We start from the raw sequence: 25,871 nt of genomic DNA, 5'->3' as shown, positions 1-25,871 counted from the left end.
GTATGCTTTCCTTTATTGGTCAGAGTATTGAGTACAGGAGTTGGGAGGTCATGTTGCGGCTGTACGGGACATTGATTAGGCCACTGTTGGAATATTGCATGCAATTCTAGTCTCCTTCCTATCGGAAAGATGTTGTGAAATTTGAAAGGGTTCAGAAAAGATTTACAAGGATGTTGCTAGGGTTAGAGGATCTGAGCTACAGGGAGAGGCTGAACAGGCTGGGGCTGTTTTCCCTGGAGCATCGGAGGCTGAGGGATGACCTTATAGAGGTTTACAAAATTATGAGGGACATGGATAGGATAAATAGACAAAGTCTTTTCCCTAGGGTCGGGGAGTCCAGAACTAGACGGCACAGGTTTAGGGTGAGAGGGGAAAGCTATAAAAGAGACCTAAGGGGCAACTTTTTCACGCACAGGGTGGTACGTGTATGGAATGAGCTGCAGAGGATGTGGTGGAGGCTGGTACAATTGCAACATTTAAGAGGCATTTGGATGGGTATATGAATAGGAAGGGTTTGGAGGGATATGGGCCGGGTGCTGGCAGGTGGGACTAGATTGGGTCGGGATATCTGGTCAGCATGGACGGGTTGGACCGAAGGGTCTGTTTCCATGCTGTACATCTCTACGACTCTATGACTAGAAAAGGCACAGCAGCATGAGACAAACAATGCTGCTGTAATGGCTGAGAGGAGAGAGTAGATGAAGCACAGAACTAGATGGGCGGCACAGTGGTTAGCACTGCTGTCTCACAGCGCCAGAGACCCGGGTTCAATTCCTGCTTCAGGCGACAGTTTGTGTGGAGTTTGCACATTCTCCCCGTGTCTGCGTGGGTTTCCTCCAGGTCCTCTGGTTTCCTCCAAAGATGTGCAGGTTAGGTGAATTGGTCATGCTAAATTGCCCGTAGTGTTAAGTGAAGGGGTAAATGTAAGGGAATGGGTCTGGGTGGGTTATGCTTCGGCGGGTCGGTGTGGACTTGTTGGGCCGAAGGGCCTGTTTCCACAATGTAAGTAATCTAATCTAAGTAATCTAATCTAATCTAATCTCGATTAAAAGGCTGCCCTTTCCACATTACTTTCCAATGTGGATGTGCACCCTAACACTACAAATGAAATTCCTCTGTCCAAACCCAGAGCCTGTAAATGTAACTGTTCATGTTTCACCTCCCAAGAAAATGTCCCAAACATTTTCATCCCATTCTTCATGTTACAATTCACACCAAAAAAGAAAAAAAAAGCAAAACAGAAAGCTAGAGAGAAAAGCAGCAATAATAGGCAAAAGAAACAGTACAATAGACACAAAAAATGATTTTGGGATAACGTAGGGGGATGAGTGGAGAATAGTTCACAGATCGGCGCAACATTGAGGGCCAAAGGGCACAGGAGACCCACCAATAATTTAAATAATTACTCTGTTCACCAGGAGGAAAAGACTCCATTTAAGTACAATTCTACGAAATCTAGCATTCAAAAACATTTAGTACAGAAAAGTTAAATTTTAAACATGTTTTAGATGTTCTTCATCTCATTGTCACCTGAGAACAGGATAGTTGAGATACATCCTCTTCTAGGATGTTCAATGCAACTCCCATAGCTGGTCAACACTCATGCAACTTATAAATGGTAGAGATCAACAATGCCAGTTTTCCGAGCTCGTAAGAAACAAATACAGACCAACAAAGCATTCTGAAGGAAACACCTCCTGATGAAACACAGGTCTAGAAATGTAATTATATTGATCAACCTGCTTGGCTATGCTATGATACACTTCCGGACTAGATAGAACCTGAACCCAGATCTTCTGGCTGGAGATCAATCACTTCCACTACGCCACATAAACCCCTTGATTCAGAAAAGTAATTCTCTTCTGCTCAATTCGTATAACAGCCAAGCAATTGCAGTAAGGTATCTAGAACAGGTACTTTCTCAGCTGGAAACAATAAAGGTCAACCTAGCTCTTTTTTTTAAAAACACCTTTAATGGCACAAGCAGATCCCTTAGCTTCGGATTTCTTCAGGTACAAGAAAACTTTAAAACATTTTGAGCAGCTGGTAAAAACAATTTTTAAAATTTAGATGTTTTCAAAAAATAGTTTGGTTGAAAGCAGAATGCTAGAAGATGTAATCTACAGTCCATTAAAACAGCCTACATGTATTTAAGCAATTCATCCAGTATACTTAAAAAAAGCACTTACCGGTAATTTTTTTCCATTTAACATGACTTTAACTCCTCTACATGACCCAGCGACATCATAAGCTCTGCGTGTCATGAGTGCCACTATATCTTTATCCAGTTTTTCCATCTTGAATTTTGAGAGATCAGGTTGGAATGTAATACATGTATAATCATCACCATCAAAGTATTTAATCTTTGCGTCAGATGATTTGTTCATATTATTTGTCCATGTCTGTTTAAAGGGAACAAAAATGTTTAAATACATTAAACTCCATTTTTTCATGTCTTAGGATATAAATTTAACAAATATTGTTGTTTCTATATCACAGACGTTATCCTTTTCTAAAATGTTTATAAAGTCAGTTGCATGGTTTTGTTTATAGGTAGGAATGGTTGATTATCTCTCATCCATGTATAAAGGCATAATCGTAAAAGGAACACAGCTTTAATGCAAATAAAGAAGTTAATCTTAAATTAATACAAGGTGACAGCCTTCTACAGTATTGGTCCTGAGTGATACTGAAACAATAGTAAAGGATAAGTGGGGAAAAAAAAGCAACAAAATTCTAAAATCAAAAAAGTGCTGTTAAAAAAAACATTTTTAATGAATATTCTATTAATTGTTAATTAATAGTATATTAAATCCTTCCTAGCTAATCTGTAACTCTCCACTGCCTCATCTGAGCTATCTCATCTCAACTTCACATAAACCTCCCTCTTCCGCTCAACAAGAGATACAATTTCTTTAGTAAACCATGGTTCCCTTACATTATCACTTCCTCTCTGCCTGACAGGGACATCCTATCGAGGACACGCAATATCTGTTCCTTAAACCAGCTCCATGAACCTTTAGTCTTTGGAAGTGCTAATTCCAAGTATCACTTCATTACAGCAAACCTGATCACACAATAAGCTACAATCCTCCCCATCAAAACAACACATATGTTAACAGCTACATGAGCACAGAACAGGAGTTTCTTGCAAAATCTAAGAGATATAAAGCTGGAGGGATCTGCGGTATAATCTTGCCACAGATGTGATTTTTGCAGATTTTGAAAAAAAGAAACATGTATTTTGTAGCAATACTGAAAAGAATGGAGATTCTCAGAAATTAAGTTTAATAAGAGAATGGAATGAATAAACTAAACCCCAAAAAGTAGTGTCAACACTTCTGCAGCAGTAGAAGTGCACCTCAGAAACCTCTGATTTAACTTAAGGGGAGCAGATTGTTTTTAGTAGTTTATTGTAGCATCAATAAATTTATAAAGAATTGAGCTTTGATCATTTTTACTATTTGGATAAGTTTAAATCAAACATTAAAGTTAGAATTGAGGTAAGATACAAGTTCGCCAACCTACATTTCAAAGCCTTTATAACATTTTCAAAGCATAGATCAGGTGTGAAATGTAATACTCCCCACCTTCAATAACATTAAAAAGTTCAACACATTCTGGATGAAGCAGGCCTCATTGACTCATACCACATCAAATATTCATTACCTTCTCCATCAGTGCATTATAGCTACAGCATGGGGTCATTTGCCAAGGTTTAACAGCCAAAGGGCAGCAGAAATCTGGAACTTTCTGTTTGTAAGGTTGGTAGAAGCAGAAAACATCAGAACACTTAAGCATTTTGATCAGATTCTGGACATCACCCTAAATAATTCAATGGGGGTATCTTCAAAACACCAACCACAGCAGTTCAAGGTGGCAGTTGAACACCATTCTCTCAAGATCAACATGGAACAGGGAATAAATGTGGACCTCGCCAGCAACTGTCTCTCTCCATATCATAAATGGATAAAACGTTTGCATTCTACGGAGGTATGGCATAAATGAGATGACACCTAGACCTAAAAGTTGTCATTCTTGAATTGAAGGACAGCTAATGACACTTACTCAGGGTTATCAATTTCTGCCCTAGACCATCATGTGATCAAACAAGCTAGATTCTGACCTGCACAGCTTTGGGCATTTGGGGACCAAAATCCCACGAGATAGCATTATCTAGAGTACTGGATTTGCCTTCCCTGCCATGAATCTATCTCATCATTAAGGAGTTCGGATTCAAAGCATGGACAAGATGAAGCCATTTTGAATGATTGGTAGCAAATTCCTCACAGAGGAAGAGGTGTACAAGTACAGAAACAGACACTTTGGTTCAACTAGTCCATGCTAACCAGATATCTTGTATTACTTTGGTCCCATTTGCCAGATTTTTGGTCCTTACCCATCTCAACCCTTTCCCTTCATGTACCCATTCGGATGCTTTTTAAATGCTGTAATCGTACCAGCCTCCTCCATTCCCTCTGGCAGCTCATTCCATAGACACACCACCCTCTGCACGAAAACGTTGCCCTTTAGGTCCCTTTTAAATCTTTCCCCTCTCACCTCAGACCTATGCTCTCTAGCTTTGGACCCCCCTATCCCTTGGCTATTCACCCTATCCATGCCCGTCATGATCTTAGAAACTTCTAAGGTCACCTCATAGCCTCTGACACTACAGGGGAAGTAGCCCCAGCCTATTCAGCATCTCCTTACAGCTCAAATCCTCCAACCCTGGCAACATCCTTATCAATCTTTTCTGAACCCTTTCAAGTTTCACAACATCCTTCCTGTAGAAGGGAGACCAGAACTGCACGCATCATCTCAATAGTGCCTAATCAATATCCTGTACAGCCACAACATGACCTCCCAACTCCTATACTCAATGCACTGAACAATAAAGGCAAGTGTGCCAAATTTCTTCACTATCCTGTTTACCTGGGACTCCATGTTCAAGAAACTATGAACCTGCACTGTCATGAATGTAAATGTCACTGTGCTACAAGGAGACCTGCAAAGTTTTTAAAAAAATGGTAGCATTTTCTTTGCTCCACTATCTTGCAATGCCAGCAATATTAAAGTTAAGGTGACAAAACCTGGCACATTTAATACTTAAAAAGTAAATACATACAGAAATAAATGTCAGCTATGAAAAAAAATCAGATTCAAAAGTATAGAAAGCCAAAAAAGTTAAAATAAATAGACATTTTACAAGAACATTATAGTAAGAGAAGAGTTGGGATTGAGTTAGCAACTGCTAACAAGGGCAAGATAGCAGTGGAGACTGGAAAGCATTATACTTTGGATCAATTTTGGCAGGGGAATGGATTTGCAGATTAGAGGGGCTTACGATGTCCAAAAATAGATCAAAAAAAAGGAGAAATTAATGTTGCTCGACTCTTCTTGGGGTTCGTCTATCCTGAAGGACACTGGAGTTCAAATATTTAACAGGGCTGTTTTCCCTGGAGTGTCAGAGGCTTATAAAATGGGAGGGGCATGAATAGGACGAATTCACAAAGTCTCTTCCCTTAGGTGGGTGAGTCCAGAACAAGAAGGCAGAGGTTTAGGGTGAGAGGGGGAAGATATAAAAGAGACCTAAGGGGCAACGTTTTCACACAGAGGGTGGTACGTGTATGGGATGAGCTGCCAGAGGAAGTGGTGGAGGCTAGTACAATTGCAACATTTAAGAGGCATCTGGATGGGTATAGGAATAGGAAGGGTTTGGAGGGATACGGGCCAGGTGCTGGCAGGTAGGACTAGGTTGGGATATCTGGTCAGCATGGACAAGTTGGACCAAAGAGTCTGTTTCTGTGCTGTATATCTCTATGACTCTAGGATTCCATTGTTTCGGACTGCTACACTTTTCTACATCATGAACTGAGAAATGTATTTAATGAGAAATTTTCTAATATCAATCCTGAATTTACCTATTATTAACTCTACTCCATGTTGTCTTGTCCCATCTCAGAGTACTCATGTTAAACTGATGGTGGACACCATTAATTGACTACATTCCCTGAAATTAAACAGATTTTGTCGAATGAGGTTGCCTGTATTTTGCAGAAATGTTTAGCTCAGGATAAAGGATAAAGGGCTTAACCAGGACTGATTTTAGAATTGTTCCTTGCCTATAATTAATTCATTTAGTTAATGTGATGAAGATGTAATGTTTCACAAACTGCAACTTAGAAGATATCTAGTCCATCAAATTCATTTATGTATACCTTTCCCTGGTCTATTTCTAATAACTGAATCTAGGGCAAGTGTCCAAGAAAAATGTGGGCAAGCAAGAGAAAAAAGCCTCAACACAATGGGCTGTTCAAGAATGCTCCCATTTGTACTTCAATTGCTAAATTAGGAATAACTCTTAATTCCTAATTAAGAGGGCAGCATGGTGGCTCAGTGGTTAGTACTGGTGCCTCATAGCGCCCGGAATCTGGGTTCAATTCTGGCCTCAGATGACTGTGTGGAGCTTGCACATTCTCCCTGTGTCTGCATGGGTTTCCTCCAAGCGCTCCGGTTTCATCCCACAATCCAAAAATGCGCAGGTGAGGTGAATTGGCCATGCTAAATTGCCCATAGTGTTCAGGGATGTGTAGGTTAATTGCATTAGTCAGGGGCAATAATGTAGAGTGAGGGGGTAGGGGAATGGGTCTGGGTTGATTACTCTTCAGTAGGTTGGTGTGTACTTGTTGGGCCGAAGGGCCTGTTCCACACTGTAGCAATTCTATGACTCTATTCCACCTCGACATATCGAATATGACCAATACACATTTGACATACCTGCTTAAAACTGTTTTTGTATTCCTTGCAGGCTGTTTCAACAGTAAATTTGGTGCTAAATATGTTGCAGAGTTTAGCACCATAGCCGTTTCTGCCACCTGTAAAATGCAAATTATAACAGTTTTCCATCAGCAGAACTATGGGTACCAACTTCTCAATAACTGAAAAATATTTGTTATAGAACACAATGGGGCACACAGTTCTTACCTGTGACTTTCTTTTCATCATCGTCATAATTACTGGATGTTAACAACTGGCCAAAAATCAAAGCAGGTACAAATACTTTTTCTACTTTGTGCTCCACTACTGGAATGCCTTTGCCATTGTTCCAAATACTAATAATGTTGGAATCCCTTAAAAAAAACAGATGTATAAAAGTGTTCTCCACTTTCCAGGGCAAGAACTAGTGATTTCAAGGTGAAAACAATTAATTAACTTATTTACAAACATGAACAAAGAATATTGCATTTTTTCTTATTTTAGGCAGTAAGTCTTGCCTTCAAGATCTTTTACACAGAAACAATACAGGATCCAAATTTTGAAACAGGGATTTGATCTTATGGCTACACATGAAACCATATTTAACTTTGTTAAATGTTACAAAACTTTACTATCAGGTCCATTATTCTCTCCTAATATTCAAAAGAAATTGAAACACTCAAACATAAACAAATCAATACCCATAAAATCTTGCAATATATATGGAATTCACTGAGCCCACTAGACCTGTGCCAGACCTTGGGAAGTCTCTTTCCCTTGAGATTTTGTTTTTACTCAAAATGAAACAGGAAATTTAGGAAATACTCAGCAAAACTGACATGATCTATTGAGAAGAGAACCTTACCCGAGAACTGGGAAAATATGCATTAGTAATAGGCTTGAAATAAGTACAACTAAGTTTTGGCTGGTTTCTTTCATACAAGGTATTATGGAGCATTTAAGCAGAAGGAAGACAATTCAGTTGAATGGGTGGATGGGACTCTCTTTACCAATTTTGGACAGTGAACTACAACAAGGAAAAAGGATGAAGATCAGAAGTCCAAAGCTGAACTAGGTAGTTCAAAGATTGTGTGAAAAGGTGAACACCCTGATGAAGGCGTAATATTTAGTTTTAAAGAAAAGCAAAAGGAATTACTGAGTTCAGACAGTAATAAGCAGGGAAAGAATTTTCTTTGAGCCTACAATGCTCACCTATTGGTAAGAAAAAGCACATAATTATCATAAATCAGAAATTCGCTTCATGAAAAATGGTTAGTGCTGCTGTCTCTCAGCGCCAGGAACGCAGGTTCAATTCCAGCCTCAGGCGACTGTCTCTGCAGAGTTTGCACATTCTCCCAGTGTCTGTGTGGGTTTCTGCCAGGTGCTCTGGTTTCTTCCCACAATCTAGATTTGTGCAGGTTAGGTGAATCGACCATGTTAAATTATCCATAGTGTTCAGGGAGTATAGGTTAGGTGCATTAGTCAGGGGTATATGTAGAGTAATAGGGTAGGGGAATGGATCCTGGTGTGTTACTCTTCAGACGGTCAGGGTGGACATGTTGGGCCTAATGGCCTGTTTCCACACTGCAGGAATTTCAAGAAAAAAATTCTACAAGAAACAAGTGCGTTTGGCCAAAGCAAGTGTACGATTTTCTAACCAAGGCATGGAAAAGCTGTATAACCAACTCCAACTGATAAAAGGAGATTTACCACAGTGAATGACAGCAAGTGAGGCCGCAGCAGTAAAATTAACTCATTTGGCGAAAAACTAGTAGAGAAAGGGAGAAACTTCTTCAGCCAGAGTGTGGTGAATCTATGGAACTCATTGCCACAGAAGGCTGTGGAGGCTAGGTCATTGAGCATATCTAAGACTGAGATAGATAGGTTCTTGAGAATCAAGGGGATCAAGGGTTATGGGAAGAAAGCAGGAGAATGGGGTTGAGAAACTTATCAGTCATGATTGAACGGCAGAGCAGACTCGATGAGCTGAATGGCCTAATTTCTGCTCCTATCTCTGATTTTCCCTATTATTCTTTTCTCACCTTTCTCTTTGCTGAAAAGCCATTCATTTCTAAGTTGCCCAGTTCTGCTGCAAAGCATCACCCTGAATGATGATCTTGGTTCTATTGCCACTGGTGTGCTGTCTGAACTGTTCAGAATTTCCAACATTTTCCAAGTTTATTTTTCCAGCATCGCAAGTATTTTCCCCAACTTTTTTTTTCTCTCTTTTCAAATCTATTAAATTCCTTTTTAAAGTTGCTACTTCTTCTTAAAAAAACTAGCTTTTTAAGAATATGTGTTCTAAATCAGAGAACACAATGCAATATATTGCCATCAGGTTGTCATGCCAATTACATTAAATCTGTGCTCTTGGGTATTGACAAATCCCATTGGAAACAGCTTCTCCCATTTACTCTATCAAAAACTTCCTAAATATTTTGATTAAAACTCTTCTTAAAAACTTTCTACCTAAAGAAAATAATTTTCATTCACTACACCTTCTACACAGAGCACACATTTTTTTGATTTTAATTCTTAAATGTCAAGAAGTTGTAAAAATCAAAATCTTCAAACTTTCCTATAAATATATGCCATGTGATCTTTTCTTATCATTTTGAGTGGTTGACTCCCCACTCTAATCTGGGTGCCCTAGAGCTCAGTTTCTGAGTGAGCACACCTCACAGGCACATCACCTGCATACTCCATTATGAAGGATGATTACAGGTGTTGTCGGCTGAAGTGTTTTCTGTCCATTTTGTGAATAACCTGCACAATAAGGTGCGGTGCAAGTATTCCAATAGCGGAAATAAAGAACAGAGTCAGTGCAAATGACACAGCCTTGTATGGTCCCTTGGGAAGGATTGCAACAAGCATATCAGAGGAAAGTCGTTTGAGGATGGTGACGAATTTCTGAGGGCAGCCAAAGTTGAGGAAGATACTCCAGAAGACTTTGAAACTGACAGAGTCAAAGGCTTTAGTGTGGTTCAAAAGGGCCAAATACAGCAACTGGTGCAGTGCTTTGCACTCTTCTCTGATGGACATAAGGAAATGGGCTTTTCATTCAAAGTATAGAAATATATGTGCACAAACATGTGAACACACACTCAAACAAAACTAGGCCTTTCTCAGTGAGATAAAGTATCCATGACTCAAACTATGCTTATTCAAATCAATCAAGGTCAATTATTAAGTTGTGAAATCTCTGGCTAGTGCATTTTCCATTGTATTCACTATTTTCAAGAACATATCTTGAACTCAGACTGTTGTTAAAACATACAAGAATACCTATCACATTTCTTAATTCCAATACAAACATAATTGAAACTGTACAAAATAATCAACAAATTTGTGGTATGTGCAAGAGTCAAATACTTACGCATCAATCGAAATTTTGATGCATGTCATATTCTTGTCTCTCTGCTTGTTATCAGCTGCATTAACTAAAGACAAAATAATTCCATGTATACAGATTCGAAAAGGTAGCGTATAAAACAATAACTAGCACTTAAAAGAGCAAAATGTTTATGGTTAGACTTTTAACTCACTAAAAATCTAGAATGGTTTGTTATTTCCATCTAATGACAATGAAGGCAATCAGACCATTACACCACATTTTCCTGCAACTATCTAATAAATTTGATGAACTCCAGCAAAATGAAAATCCTCAGGTGGAAATTCACTATATCAATGATGAATATGTGAGCTCCAATACCAATTAAAGGCTGCAATAATTTAGCTAGACTACTGGAGCAAAAACTCCAGAAATCAGGTTATAAGAGGAGGAAAGATCAGGATCCAGTTTTTGACTTTGCTCGTTGCAATTATCAGGTGAAGGAAGAACAGGGGGAGATGATGAGAGAACAGAGGGAGAAGAAAGAACAGAAACAAATAAAACATACACACACACACACACACACACACACACACACACACACACAAACATACACACACACACACACACACAAAGTAAAAAGGTCAATACTTACCAAGAATCTCATCAAATATTTTGTACAAGCCTGGAACATAGGTGATATCCCTCAAGTTCATGCCCACATCTTCATCATATACCCACATTGACTGAAAAGAAATGCAACTACATTAATTCAGCCAATCATTCACATTTTTTTAAAAAAGCTTTAAATTTAGATACTTGTATAAAGCTTCTGAGTCTGTTCCTGTCCCCCAAATTTAAATATTTGAAGTAAATGGAATTTTCGCCAAGTTGGGTTGGCTAAGGGACATTTACAGTGAGCAGTAGATGATTTGAGGATTCCCAACTCCGTTCAGTTTGCATCAATTTTTGCTGGCTCGGGTTAGGGTTCAGGTAGCAAGCATTCATGACTCTTGCCAGCTCCACTGGAAGGATGGGAAGTTCAAACTCCAGGCAATTATCGTGGAGTCAGGCTTGTTCTGTAATAGGACATTCAAGTCTCTTAAGGGAGTCTTAAACCATGAGGGAACCATAGTCCTAAGTCAACAATCAGAACAAATATCAGCCATTTTATATTCTAACAGAATGGCCATCTCACCTCAACAATCTGCTAATCAATTAAAGTCTTTCATGATATCAATGTTAGAAACTTTCATCGACTTCAGACTTCAACATTGTGTAAATAAAAATACAAGAAACATCAAATAGATGTCAAAGTTTCTTCTTTGCAGCTGTATAAACACAGTTTGATTCTGTCTTTGGTGCAGTTGCCAAGTAACTTACGAATGCTTGGCTGAATCTCACAAACAAAAAAAAGCAAATGTTAAGTTTCAGAAAGCAAAGAGTAGTTAAAATTTGAAGACCTGACATTCATCATTATACCAGGGCCAATATCCCAGAAAATGGAGGTGGCATTTTTGTCATGCTATCTGCATGCCTCTGTTGCCACCTTGCACCCATTCCCATAGGCAAGTGGCCAGACTCTATCTTGCTCCTGTCAGTCCAGATAAATTATGGCAGGTGGCAGCCTTTTAAAAGGGGGAAAGATCTGCCAACTTATGAAGTCTACCAAGTTAACAGCCTTCGCTCCGTCACAAAAATCCAGACCAAGACATTTCAAACTGCAGATCTTTCATTAGTTCTGATGGAAGGTCACTGACCTGAAACATTTTGGGCAGAGATGCTGCCTGACTGGAATTTTTCAGTTTATTTCAGCTTGGCTTTTGTTATGGACAAAACAGATGTAACTCTCTTAACTTATGTTTTGAGATAAATTCAATTGCTTTAATTTTTCAACTGTGAGCTTTTACAATGTCCGAGACACCAAACATATTTTCTACCAGATAAAATATACTCTCATCAATACTAATGTGGAAAATCTTTCATTTTCATTATGATTACTTTCTGCAAATTGAATCTGAATAAGCAGAAAACTCTGTTTGTGGAATGCAGAATTATATTTAATTTTCCTTGAAGGACGGAAAATAGAAAATTAAACCTACAAGGAAATAAAGCTTTCAATAATATTTGTACCATATGGACTTAGAAACCATTATCCTTTGCTACAGCTATGGCACTTAGAAGGCACATTTAATAAAATTTAACTTAGCACTGCCTGCAGTAACTTTACACTCTGAAAGATTTCAGAGTCAGATAATTACAGTCATAATAGTGTACACTTTTTCTTTAAAATTATTCACTCATGGAATATGGGTGCACCCATCGAGGCCGACATTTATTACATTAATTGTGCTGAACAAAAGTCACGTTCCTGAACCATGAAGTTCATATGACGGAATTTTCTTGCCAGGAGGACTGTGTGGTGGTCACTCCTACACTTCCTATCATGGACAGAAGCATCAGTGAAAGATGGATGGAGGAAAAAGTTCAAACATATTTTTGCTTCATGCCAATTCTGTCACCTGCTGTAGGCCCAGGCTGCCACCTGTATTTCTCAGTATTCAGGTGTTATGGAAACTCCTAGGTGATAGATACTGAAGTACATTCTGCGTCTTGCTATCTTCAGTGTCTCTATAGTTGGCATTTAATAAGAATGAATATAAATTTGCTAGCTGACAGCCATTTATTGCATTCTATCAGAAGGCCTCCTTTCTGATGAGCACAATGTGGCCAGGAAAAGGTGTTGCAGGACAGACCTGATACATTAGCTGAAAAACACAATACTGAGAGTGAAACCATCTTAGACTATTGTTAACAATCTGTCAGTCAACTCTCCCAACTTGGGCAAAACTCCTCAGAAATTACTGTGTTGGACTTTGTCAATTGGGCCTAGGATGCCTTTATAATTCGTGGTGCATAGCGGTTTGAAAAAAAATGAGTGGCTTGCTAAGGCATTTCAAAGGCAGCCAAGAATCAAGTACATTGTTGTGGGTATGAAGTCACTTACAGGTCAGACTGAGAAAGGACAGCAGATTTTCTAATTTAAGGCTGGTTCACAAACTGGTTAGTAAAGGGATTCTATCATATTCCAGTAGTTTTGTAATCACAATTATTGAAGCAATTTTTTTTATTCCAGATTAGCTTGTTGCGACATTTTAAATAACCTTGAACAATAAGGAATGAGTCATCCAATTCAGTTTGGCAGTTTTCTTGTCAATTTTGACAGTAGAATTTCAAATAAGTGAGAGAAATTTTTATGCCACTATACGGAGGCAAATGTTTGGCAAAGCGGAATATCGGCATGCGAGGTTTTCATACTACACATCCAAAAATACAAGTATGGGTTTTGTCATTTCTGACTTTGATTAGGCACAGATAGGAGAAAGTGAAGAATACAGATGCTGGAGATCAGAGTCGAGTGTGTTGCTGGGAGAGCACAGCAGGTCAAGCAGCATCCAAGGAGCAGGAGTAATCGATATTTCGGGCATAAGCCCTTCAACAGGAAAGAGGCTTGTGGGCCGGGGGCTGAGAGATAAAAGGGAGGAGGAAGGTAGCTGAGAAAGTGATAGGTGGAAGAAGGTGAGGGAGAAGGTGATAGGTCAGAGAGGGGAAGTGATGGACAGGTCAGGAAGATGGTGCTGAGTTGGAGGCTTGGGACTGGGATAATATGGGGGGAGTGGAAATGAGGAAGCTGTTGAAATCCACATTTATCCTGTGTGGTTGCAGAGTCCCAAGGCGGAATATGACGCTTTGTCCCTCCAGGCGTCAGGTGGTAATGCTTTGGCTGTAGTGGCGGCGCAGGACCTGCATGTCCTTGACAGATTGGAAGGGAGAGTTGAAGTGTTCAGCCACGGGGTGGTGGGGTTGGTGGGTGCAAGTATCCCAGAGATATTCTCTGAGACTATCAACAAGAAGGTAGAGATGTAGAGGAGACCACACTGGGTGCAATGGATGCAGTAGATGACACTGGTAGAGGTACAGGTAAATTTCTGACAGACGTGGAAGGATCCCTTGAGGCCCTTGAAGGTGAGGAGAGTGGTGTGGGCGCAAGTTTTCCACTTCCTGCAGTGGAAGGGAAAGGTGCCAGGAGTGGGGTGTGGGCTGGTGGGGACCATGGAACAGAGGGAACTGCCTTTCCGGAACATTGATAGAGGTAGGGAGGGAACTACACCTTTGGTGGTGGGGTCTGTTTGGAGGTGGCGGAAAATGATGTGATGTATGTGGAGGTTGGTGGGGTGGAAGGTGAGGACTGGAGGTGGTTTCTGCCCTTGTTGCATTGGGAGGGGTGGGGTTCAAGGGTGGTGGTGCATGAAGTAGAGGAGATGTGCTGGAGGGCATTGGGAATAAGGGATGGCGTTTTAACAGGAGGTAGGTTGGGAGGTAGTGTAGTCTACCTTCTGTAAAAAGCCATCCCTTTTTCCTAATTCCTCCGTCGCATCTGTTCCCAGGATGATCAATTTCACCTCAAAGTCCCAGATGGCCTCCTCCTTCTCAGATCTTCCCTTTCCATGTCCTTACCTCCTGCCCCACCACCTTCCGCATATATCGTATCTTCCTCCACCACTTCCGCCACAACCAAACAGACCCCACCACCAAAGGTATATTTCTCCTCCCCTCCCCTATCAGCGTTCTGGAGGACGATTCCCTCTGCGACACCCTAGTCAGAAAGGAGAAAGTGAGGACTGCAGATGCTGGAGATCAGAGCTGAAAAATGTGTTGCTGGAAAAGTGCAGCAGGTCAGGCACTTGCCTGACCTGCTGCGCTTTTCCAGTAACACATTTTTCAACTCCCTAGTCAGGTCCATGCCCTACTACCTTCCCCCCCCACCCCGCCTCAACCAGCCCACACCCACTCCTGGCACCTTTCCCTGCCATTGCAGGAAGTGTAACACCTGCACCCACACCACTCTCCTCACGTCCGTCCAAGGCACCAAGGGATCCTTCCACATCCATCAGAAATTTACCTGTATCTCCACCAATGTCGTTTACTGCATCCGTTGCATGCCTCTACATCGGGGAGACAGGACGCCTTTATTTGGATCGTTTCAGAGAACATCACTGGGACCCCACACCCACCAACCCGTGGCTGAACACTTCAACTCCCCCTCCCAATCCTTCAAGGACTTGCAGGTCCTGGGCCTCCGCCACCGCCAAACCGTTACCACCCAACGCCTGGAGGAAGAAAGCATCATATTCTGCCTTAAAACCCTGCAACCACATGGGATAGATGTGGATTAACAGCTTCCTCATTTCCCCTCCCTCCACATTATCCCAGTCCCAAGCCTCCAACTCAGCACCGCCCTCCGGACCCATCCATCACTCCTCCCTCTGACTTATCACCTCCTCCCTAAACTTCATCCACCTATCGCTTTCTCAGCTACCTTCCCCCCACCACACCCCCTCCCTTTTATCTCTCAGCGCCCGGCCCACAAACCTTATTCCTGGTGAAGGGCTTATGCCCGAAATGTTGAGTCTCCTGCTCCTCGGATGCTGCCTGGCCTGCTGTGCTTTCCCTCTTGACTTATGCACAGATAGATTAACTTTATACGACTCAATAAAAGTAATTTATAAACTGACATGAGTGATGTAACACATAAAACATACTATTTTTGTCCTTTTTTGCAGATATCAATATTCTAATTCAGGAAAATGCTTGATACATGAATGCCATGTTCTAACTATCTGGTAGTGCCATGTCATGCTGTTTAATCTAAGCACTACAAAGTTGTGAAATGAATACAGGATGATCAGTAATCACCAAGATCCCAGGAAATACACATTTCAAAAGTAAATAAAACATTAAAACCTAAAATATTATTATAAACTGACATTTGAGCCTTCACTGAAATAATTAAAACATTCCAATTCAATTAAAGCCAATAATAAATGCATCACGAAAATATGTTAAACTAAAATCTCTCACCTGGGTTACTGGTTCCACAGAACCAATGTACGAGTCAGGACGGAGAAGGATATGTTCCAGCTGTGTTTTCTTCTGATAAACCCTCTCCACAGACATCTTCTTGGAAGCTTCTGACATCTTTTTTGAAGTGTCGCTCTTCGCATTTATTTCTTCTTTATTTCCAAGATTTTTCTGATTGCTGAATAACGTCTGTAAGGGAAAAAGATTGCTGAAATTTACTATAAAACATCAAGTGCACCATTTGATTGCCATAAGGCACTATCAAACAGATGAAATGGATATGAATGCTTTGAAATGAATACATATGTGCGAGGCAAACAATTTACCAAAGCTATCCATACAGTACAGACCACCTGATTTCATTTACATAGAAATAATCGTAAATGGAAACAACATGTTCAACTTCCAAGATACTGTGACATATTAACAATGAATCAAAACAAAAGTCATACAAGTTGAAATCACGTTTGATTGGAAGTTTATCTAAAATGAGGTTTGGGAGAATACACTGCTGAGCTGTCTCTATTGCATCATGGATTGTGATACATCGCTCATAGCTGTGATATTTTTGCTTTCCTTGTAAGCTTATTAAAATATAATAAAACATTAAAATTTTGCTGAGAACTGCAGAAGTAAAAGTTTTCATTTCAGAATTTACCTCTGTCTCTGTTCTGTAACTGTAATGACCTAATCATTAAAAGGAAGATGAATGCTGACCGTCACACTCCAGAACAGAACAAATATAGCTGTGCTAAAGCACCGCTATTTCCAAAGACCTCAAAGTTAAAAGTACATAAAGATTCCACAATTTATCTCATTTTCAGGCCTTGTTTGACAAAGGTCAGACCGAATCTCTGAACTTAACAAGAATTACTATTTATTACAAATAAACAGTCTAGCTCCAAATGAACAGTAATAAAACATCTACACATATCACTACAAATTAAAATTCCAATCCCTTACAGACTACACCATTTTCTCTATCTCACACACACACATACACAGAAAATACATATGAACAGATGGAAAACATTTCAGTAGTCTTTAGTCACAAGATTTGTTGAGCGGACCTTGCTGATCAGAAGATTTTCTTTTCTGAATGCTTCCATTCGTTTGCAAGCGACAAAGATTGACTGGTTCACTTACAAAAGGCCTCTGATTAGAATCAAAAGTCACAGCTTATGACTGAAGGGAAGTTAAACTGGTTTTCGTCTAGTTTATAAACTGGCTTTGATTGCAGACAACTGAGACACAGCTCTTGAGTTTGTGAGACCTGATCACTGTTCTGTATATCTTGTTGCCAGCCCCAAGTTGTTCATTTAGCAAGAAACATTCAGAGTTATTGGAAGGCAAAAGGCATTCATCATCAATAGCTATTTATTAGTCCAACGACCAATCAACTTCTTGCCAACCAGGGCACCATCTAAAAATGGAAGCATCCTGCTCCAGTTCGTCAACACTTACTTCAACTAGTGCTCGTTCAAACAGCTATATACAATTTTGTCACATTACTTGTTTTATAAGACATGCAGCAATCGTTGCAAAACTGTTTTCAAATGGTTTTCTTATTTCAGTCAACAATTTTAAAAAGTACAGAAACACAATGTTTACATGTTCCTGGCCTTAAGAAAATGTAGCTGAAAATGTGTTGCTGGAAAAGCGCAGCAGGTCAGGCAGCATCCAAGGAGCAGGAGAATCGACGTTTCAGGCATGAGCCCTTCTTCAGGAATGAGGAAAGTGTGCCCATTTCAAAAATGTGCGCTTCCTTATAAAATGTGATATACAAACAACAAAACACAAGACCTGCATGCATTCATTTTTCTCCTCCATTATACAACCCTTATACAATCTTACCATTTCTTCAGCCTTAAATTTATTCATACATTTACATTCGAAAACAATGCATCTATGTTACATTATCTTCACCATTAAAATGAATAATCTTTACATTAAACGGCTGTAACAAAAAACTTCATCTGAATAGTCTCACATTATCAATTTTAAACTTTACAATGAAGGCTAATGGATTATGATCAGCGTTAAATTAGCATTTGTTATCATTTCAGATATAGAATTCAGAAGTGTTGAGCAGTTTACAACAATCTCAAACCCTCATTTTCCAATATTAGAGTGCTTCTTACTGATAGTGGTTTAGTTTCTTAAAGAACCACCCCACCAGTTTCTCTATCCACAATTCATCTTCCTGTAACAAATCAACATCTATCTGCAAGCTAGCAGTTTTCTGAAATGCCTCGAAAAAAGCAAGAGCTGCCCACACTAGTTCAGTTAAGGCTACCTTCAGCGTAAACACTACTTCGTATTCTTCTGACCATCCCACTTTTGCTTGTATTTTTAAGCAGTTTGTTAAGGGACATCTTTCGTAATGAAATTACAAACACATTCTGGTAAAATCTACCTATTCCTAAAGAACTCGTGGTTTCCTATCTAGTTTTAAAAACAGGGAATTCTATTAGATCCTCTTCTTTCGCTGTTCTTGTCAACAACTGTTCTTTTTCAACAGTATGCCCAGGGTAAGTTACTCTTGTTTCCACAAATTCAACTTTGCTGAAATTATGTCTAAGCTAACTAACTGTAATTGCTTAAACAGGTCTCCAACTTGTCTCTCACAAACTTCCCAAGTGCTACTATATAGTACAATATCATCCAAGTATATAGCCACCCGAAATTGTATTTGCTTCATGAAATGGGTTGTATCAAAGTCTAGTTGATTTATAAAGATAACTTATCTGATAAATCACCCTTTTCATAGGTAGAAGAATCAGTTTTGTCACATGAGCATGCTAAAAATGTATCATAGGGAATAGAATAAGAAGGAACATGTGTGTCAACTGGTAAAAGTAGCTGAGAATGACAAGATTCTGTGTTTTCTTTTCTCTGACAGGGACCATACTGTCTAAATTTTTTTTGTTTCTGTATTAGCTAGTCAAATTAGGGAAGGTTTGCATCAAGAACTGTCTAGCCCTTCTACTTCACTCTCATTTGTCATCTTCCACTACTTTTACCATCTGACACACGTTCCTTCTTGTGCTCTTCCCTATGATACATTTTTAGCATGCGCACATGACAAAACGGATTCTTCTACCTATGTAAAGGGTGTGTTTATCAGACAAGTTAGCTTTATAAACACTTGCTACTCCAGATGGACCACTGCATTTGCAAATAAGCAGGTGCCACAAGAGCTGTTCTTTGATGAGCAACCCATTCACGAGACACCAAAGCATGTTCCTCATCTACAAAATCCAAAACTGGATACATTTGAACATTTTCCACTGTCGTCCAAATCTCCCTCTCAGTTGAAGCAAAATGCTCAGAGAGAGTGTAGTTTTACCGCCATTATCTTTATTCCGGGCCCTGGAGGGACAGAGAATGATCACCCATGTGTAGAGAGACATGAGTTTACGGTCTTCTCTGGAACAGCAGTTTCTCAATGAACTACAGCCCTTTTACAGGGAGGGGCATCCAGATAAGGCAACATATATATTGATTGGGTGGCCTTTATAATCAGCAAGCATCGACAGTAAAGATTAAGCCATCTGCTATTACCCAATGAATAACTGGTTTCACATAATAAATACTTTCCACCTTGTTAACTGACGTTACATATTGAATGCTACCTCATCTTATTAAATGGTTCTACATAATAAAGCCTTTCCACCTTGTTAAACCATTACCCTTGCCTCCAGCACACCACTGTTAACTGTAAATTCTTATCTGATCTGAGTCATGCTCAACTGAACTTCATTTCACAAAACTCAGAACTTAACTCTTTCCTTGCATGCTTATACCCGATGCACATTCTCATCACTTGCCGAGATGATTGTGCTTTCAACACAGCTTCACATAATTAGCGATTTTGCCTTTCTGAAATCTTTTAGCCTCCTGGGTTCCTTTTCATGTCTCATAACAGGATTTTGCTTTGTTCAAGCAGTAGGGGAGGTTATTACAGAATGTGTATGAATGAAGATTCAGCTGGCAACAAGGTCTGTGGAGTAGTGACCAGTTTCTGATGCTAAAGGCATCAACAACTGATGATCAACATCAGATTATCAACAACTATGTAATTGACTCCCAGGTATCTGAACAGCATGTGGGTGTGAATGTTCAGGCAGAATCCATTAGACTTCTGGAAATGAAGGAGGCACACTTCTGTCTGCAGGAAAAAACATTCTGCATCAGCAGTTGCTGTAAGCTGTAGCTCTTCACCAATAAGTCAAATACAGAGGAAACGCGATTATCCGAATACTGAATAATCCGAAGGAGATCACGAGGTCCCAACAGAAACAATACAAGTTTCTCTCGCACTGAGAGACAGAGAGAGAGAGAGAGAGAGAGAGAGAGCGCGAGCGGGCGCGGGCGAGAGCGCGAGGGGGGGGGGGGGGGGGTGAAGAGAGGGCGCAAGGGGGGGTGAAGAGAGGGCGCAAGGGGGGGGTGAAGAGAGGGCGCAAGGGGGGGTGAAGAGAGGGCGCAAGGGGGAACACGCAAAGGAGAGAGAGCGAAAAAGAGAGCGTGAGGGAGAGACACGCAAAGGATAGAGAGAAAAAGAGAGCGCAACGGAGAGAGAGGAAATAAAGAGCACGGAGAGAGAGAGAGAGAGAGAGAGAGCGAGGGGGAGAAAGAGAGAGAGCGCGAGGGGGAGAGAGAGGGGTAGAGAGAGAGAAAAAAAAAGAGCGCGAGGGGGAGAGCGAGAGAGAAAAAAAGAGCGCGCTAGGGGGAGAGCGAGAGCGAAAAGAGAGCGCAAGAGAGAGAAAAGAGAGCGCGAGGGGAGAGAGCGAGAGACAGAGAGAGAGCGTCAGAGATCGAGTGTGAAAAAGAAAGCGTGCAAGAGAGACTGCGAGCGTGTGGGGGAGAGTGCGCGCATGAGACGGTGGGGGGGGAAAAAAGAGAGCGCGCACGGGGGGGAGAAGAGCACGCGCGAGGGGGGGGGGGAGAAGAGCGCGCGCGTGCACGCGAGGGGGTGGAAGAGCGTGCGGGGAGAGAGCGCGCGAGGGAATAAGAGCGCGAGTGTGAGAGAGAGCTTGCAAGAGAGTGCAAGAGAGAGAAAAAGAGTGCGTGCGAGAGAGCGCGGGGAAGAGAGAGAGAGAGAGCGCGTGGGGGAAGAAAGAGAGCGAGAGAGAGAGAGAGAGAGAGAGCGCGAGAGAGAGAGAGAGCGCGAGAGAGTGAGAGAGCGCGGGGGAAGAGAGAGAGAGAGCAAGCGGAAGAGAGAGAGCGCGGGGAAGAGAGAGAGAGAGCGCGCGGAAGTTGGAGAGAGAGCGCGCGGAAGTTGGAGAGAGAGCGCGCGGAAGAGAGCGAGCGCGGGGGAGAGCGAGCGCGGGGGAGAGAGAGCGAGAAAAAGAGAGCGCGAGAGAGCGAGAGCGTGCGAGATTGCATGTGCATGCACGTGTACACGCTATTTGGAGACTCACCCTCCCAAAAGTCAGCAGCCGCAGGAGCAACCGCTTTGTTATTGGTGTCCAGTCCGACTGCCCCGGAGAGGGGTGAAGGCAGATGGGGGGTGGGGCCGTGTTGGATGGGTTTGTGGGGGACAGGGGGCAATATTGGACTGGGTTGGGGGAGGGTGGTGTTGGACTGGCTTGGGGGCAGGGGGCTGGTGGTGTTGGATGGGGTTGTGGGGCAGGGCAGTGCTGGATGGGGTTAAGGGCAGGCAGGGAGCAGTGTTGGATGGGTTTGGGGGACAGACCGTGGGTGGTGGTGTTGGAGACTGGGGCAGTGTTGGACTGGGCTGGGAGCGGGATTGGTGGGCAGGGTTGGATAAGGTTGGGGGTGCATTGGGGGGGCAGGGTTTTATAGGGTTAAGTTGGGGGGGGGGGCGTGCGTGCCATGAGCTGCTACTGAGTCTCCTGAACGAGGACTGGACTTAACAGAAATCTCCAAAACCCCAGAGGAAAGGCATTGAATCAATTAATCGAATAATCAATTATCTAAACATAATAGTGCCCACCCAACTCGTTCAGATAATCAAGGTTCCTCTGTACTTCAGAAAAGTGTGAACCAATTACTTCATGCCCCCTGAAGGCAAATGTAAGTACCTGGAGAAGGAAGATCATGGAGCAGCTAGACCTGACAAGCCAAAAGGATCACCTCAATGATACTAATGCACAGGGATCACTGAAATGCCTTCCCAATCTTTCCCTCTGCCATGACATTTTTTTTTGTGTTTTGATATATTCAAGTTGGGGAGAATTTTATAAAGCGGATTAAAGTTTTATCTGGTAGAGTTATATGTTAACAGTTCATAATTGTTTATCTGTAGATTATGTCTACTTATTGTAGTAAACAATGATTCTGGTTAAATACAGAAACCCGGTGTGTCAGCCTGGGTCTAAGTGTGAAATATTTCATACTTGTTCAACATCTTTAACTTTTGTGACACTTCCACAATTAGCAAGGCTTTATTTGTAGCATGCTATCCCAAATCAGGCACAGAGGGCAATTAAGAGTCAACCACAATACTGTGGATCTGTAGGTGAATGCAAACAGACCAGATTTCCTTTCATAAAGGAAGGACAGCAGTGAACCAACTAGTTTTTAACAACAACGAATGGTGGCTTCACAATATTTCATGAATTCAAATTCCATCAGTTACTGCGGTGGGATTTGAAGCTGCACCTCCACGGCATTAACCTGGGCCTTTAGATTATTAGTCCAGTGACATGAGCACTATTTCACTGCCTCAAACTACTTCCCAAACTGTATCCTGTACATCGACTTCTAAGCCATGTTATTATCTTTCTTTTCGAACACTTTTCTTTTCTGAATTGTTATCCCAAGAATCATAACTCATTAAAAATTGACGTAGATTATTAAGTTATAGGGTGAGGGTGTCATTCAGCAAGCAAACAGATCCTTTGGTCCAACCTGTCCAAGCCGAATATAATCCCCAACTGAAATAGTCCAACTTGCCATATCCCTCCAAACATTTCTTATTCACATACTTATCTATGGGTCGTTTAAACACGAACTGCACCCACATCACTGCTTCCTCTCACTGTAATAAGAAGTCACCCATCATAATCACAAATCTACCTCCGCTTGGGATAATAGGCCATTCAGCCCCTCAAGCCTGGTCTACTTGATCTGATTGTGACCTTATTTCTGCTTTCCTATCTGTCCACCATGACCCCTGACTCCATGTTGATCAAACATTTCTCCAACTTTGCCAGGGAAATGCAATCCTTTCATTCTCGTGTTATTCATGCTTGCTGCTAAGCCAAAGTAAAAACAATGGCTGCAGATGCTGAAAACCAAATACTGGATTAGTGGTGCTGGAAGAGCACAGCAGTTCAGGCAGCATCCAACGAGCAGCGAAATCGACGTTCGGGCAAAAGCCCTTCATCAGGAATAAAGGCAGTGAGCCTAAAGCGTGCCAAAGTGTCTGGCACAAGGCTGTTTCACAGCCACTATGCCGCAGGTATGATGTAACAAGGCTTCAATCCTTTTCCAACATAAAAAACAAAACCACCTCACTCATTTAAATAAATATAGAAAATTGGAGCAGGAATGGGCCATTCAGCCCTTCGAGACTGCTTCACCATTCAATAGGATCATGGCTAACAGAGTTATAGAGATGTACAGCATGGAAACCGGCAACTGGTTCCAACTTGTCCATGCCAACCAGATATTCTATATTAATCCAGTTCCACTTGCCAGCAATTGGCCAATATCCCTCTAAATTCTTTGTCTTCATACAGCCATCCAGATACCTTGCAGGGCAGCATGGTGACTCAGTGGTCAGCACTGCTGCCTCACAACAGGGACCCAGGTTCAATTCCAGCCTCAGGCGACTGTGTGTAGAGTTTGCACATTCTACCAGTGTCTGCGTGGACTTCGTCTGGGTGCTCTGGTTTCCTCTTACAATCCAAAGATGTGCAGGTTAGGTGGATTGACCATGTTAAATTCCCTATAGCGTTCTGGGTTGCGCAGGTTAGGCGATATTAGGAGTAAATGTAGAGTGGTAGGGTAGGGGAATGGACCTGGGTAGGTTACACTTCGAAAGGTTGGTGTGGACTTGTTGGGCTGAAGGGCCTGTTTGCACACTGTAGAGATTCTATGATTCTTTTAAATGTTGTAATTGTATCAGCCTCCTCCATTCCTCTGGCAGCTCATTTCATACACAGAGATGTACAGCATGGAAAAAGACCTTTCGGTCTAACACATCCATGCTGACCAGATATCCCAACCCAATCTAGTCCCACCTTCCTACACCCGGCCCATATCCCTCCAAACTCTTCCCATTCATATACCCAACCAAATGCCTCTTCAATGTTGCAATTGTACCAGTCTCCACCATTTCCTCTGGCAGCTCATTCCATACACGTACCACCCTCTGCATGAAAACGTTGCCCCTTAGGTCTCTTTTATATCTTCTCCCTCTCCCCCTAAACCTGTGCCCTCTAGTTCTGGACTCCCCGACCCCAGGAAAAAAGACTTTGCCTATTTATCCTATCCATGCCCCTCAATTTTGTAAACCTCTATAAGGTCACCCCTCAGCCTCCGACGCTCAAGGGAAAACAGCCCAAGCCTGATCCTCCAACCCTGGCAACATCCTTGTAAATCTTTTCTGAACCCTTTCAAGTTTCACAACATCTTTCTGACAGGAAGGAGACCAGAACTGCTCCCAATATCCCAACGGTGGCTTAACCAATGTCCTGTACCGCCACAACATGACCTCCCAACCCCTGTACTCAATACTCTGACCAATAAAAGAAAGCATACCAAATGCTTTCTTCACAATCCTCGATACCTGCGACTCCACTTTCAAGGAGCTATGAACCTGCACTCCAAGGTCCAACCTCTGGTGTGAAAAGGTTGCCCCTTAGGTCCCTTTTAAATATTTCTCCTTTCACCTTAAACCTGTGCCCTCTACTTTTGGATTCCTCTACTATGGGGAAAAGACCTTGACTATTTACCCTATCCATGGCACTCATGATTTTATAAACTTCTATATGGTAACCCCTCAGCTTCCCATACTACAGGAAAAATAGCCCTAGCCTAGTCAGCCTCTCCTTTGGCTCAAACCCTCCAAGCCTAGCAACATCCTTGTTAATTTTTCTGAACCCTTCCAAGTTTCAATATCTTTCCTATATCAGCAAGGTTCAAATTGAACAAAGTACTCCAAATGTGGCCTAACCAATGTCCGGTACAGCTGCAACATGATCTGCCAACTCCTATACTCAATACACTGACAAGTGTGCCAAACGTCGTCTTCATCAACCTATCGACTTGCAACTCCACTTTCAAGGAACAATGATTGTGCACCCCAAGGTCTCTTCATTCGACTACACTCTCCAGGACCTTAAGTGTATAATTCCTGCTCTGATTTGCAGCACCTTACATTTATCCAAATTAAACTCCAGCTGCCACTCCTCGGCACATTTACCCATCTGATCAAGGTCTACTGTACTGCAAGGTAACCTTCTTTGCTGTCCACTACACCAATTTTTATGTCACAATCATAGGTTCATATAGCACATGAACAGAATCTTTGATCCGACCAGTCCATACCAAACATAATCCCAAACTAAACTAGACCTACCTGCCTGCGCCTGGCCCATATCCCTCCAAACCTTTCTTTTTCATGCCTCTATCTAAATGTCTTATAAATGTTGTAACTGTACTGTATCCACCACTTTCTCACAAAGTACATTCCACACGCGAATGTGTAAAAAGAATTTGCCTCATGTCTTTAAAATCTCTTTTCTTAATTTAAAAGTCTGCAAGCTTACTAAACATACTTCCTATATTCACATCCAAATCATTTATATAAATGACAAAAGGTCCAGTACCGAACCTTGCAACACACCACTGGTCACAGGCCAAAAAGCAACCCTCCATCTTCTGCCTC

At 41.6% G+C, this 25,871-nt stretch overlaps 1 protein-coding gene across 2 annotated transcripts in view; it reads right to left on the bottom strand.

Annotated features, from left to right (window-relative positions):
- top2b (DNA topoisomerase II beta) overlaps positions 1 to 25,871 on the bottom strand; it is a 157,455-nt gene that overhangs the window by 99,627 nt on the left and 31,957 nt on the right. For both annotated transcript variants that reach the window (XM_072575240.1, XM_072575239.1), the window contains exons 2-7: positions 16,010 to 16,198; positions 10,743 to 10,833; positions 10,133 to 10,196; positions 6,985 to 7,130; positions 6,778 to 6,875; positions 2,190 to 2,402 (exon numbers count right to left, since the gene is read on the bottom strand). In XM_072575240.1, coding sequence (XP_072431341.1) covers positions 2,190 to 2,402; positions 6,778 to 6,875; positions 6,985 to 7,130; positions 10,133 to 10,196; positions 10,743 to 10,833; positions 16,010 to 16,198 — 801 coding nt within the window. The remainder of the gene's footprint in view (positions 1 to 2,189; positions 2,403 to 6,777; positions 6,876 to 6,984; positions 7,131 to 10,132; positions 10,197 to 10,742; positions 10,834 to 16,009; positions 16,199 to 25,871) is intronic.

This window comes from Chiloscyllium punctatum, chromosome 8 (assembly GCF_047496795.1).
Source record: "Chiloscyllium punctatum isolate Juve2018m chromosome 8, sChiPun1.3, whole genome shotgun sequence".
Taxonomy (NCBI): domain Eukaryota; kingdom Metazoa; phylum Chordata; class Chondrichthyes; order Orectolobiformes; family Hemiscylliidae; genus Chiloscyllium; species Chiloscyllium punctatum.
The sequence above is the reverse complement of the archived record's forward strand: the minus strand, read 5'-3'. Positions and strand labels throughout refer to the sequence as shown.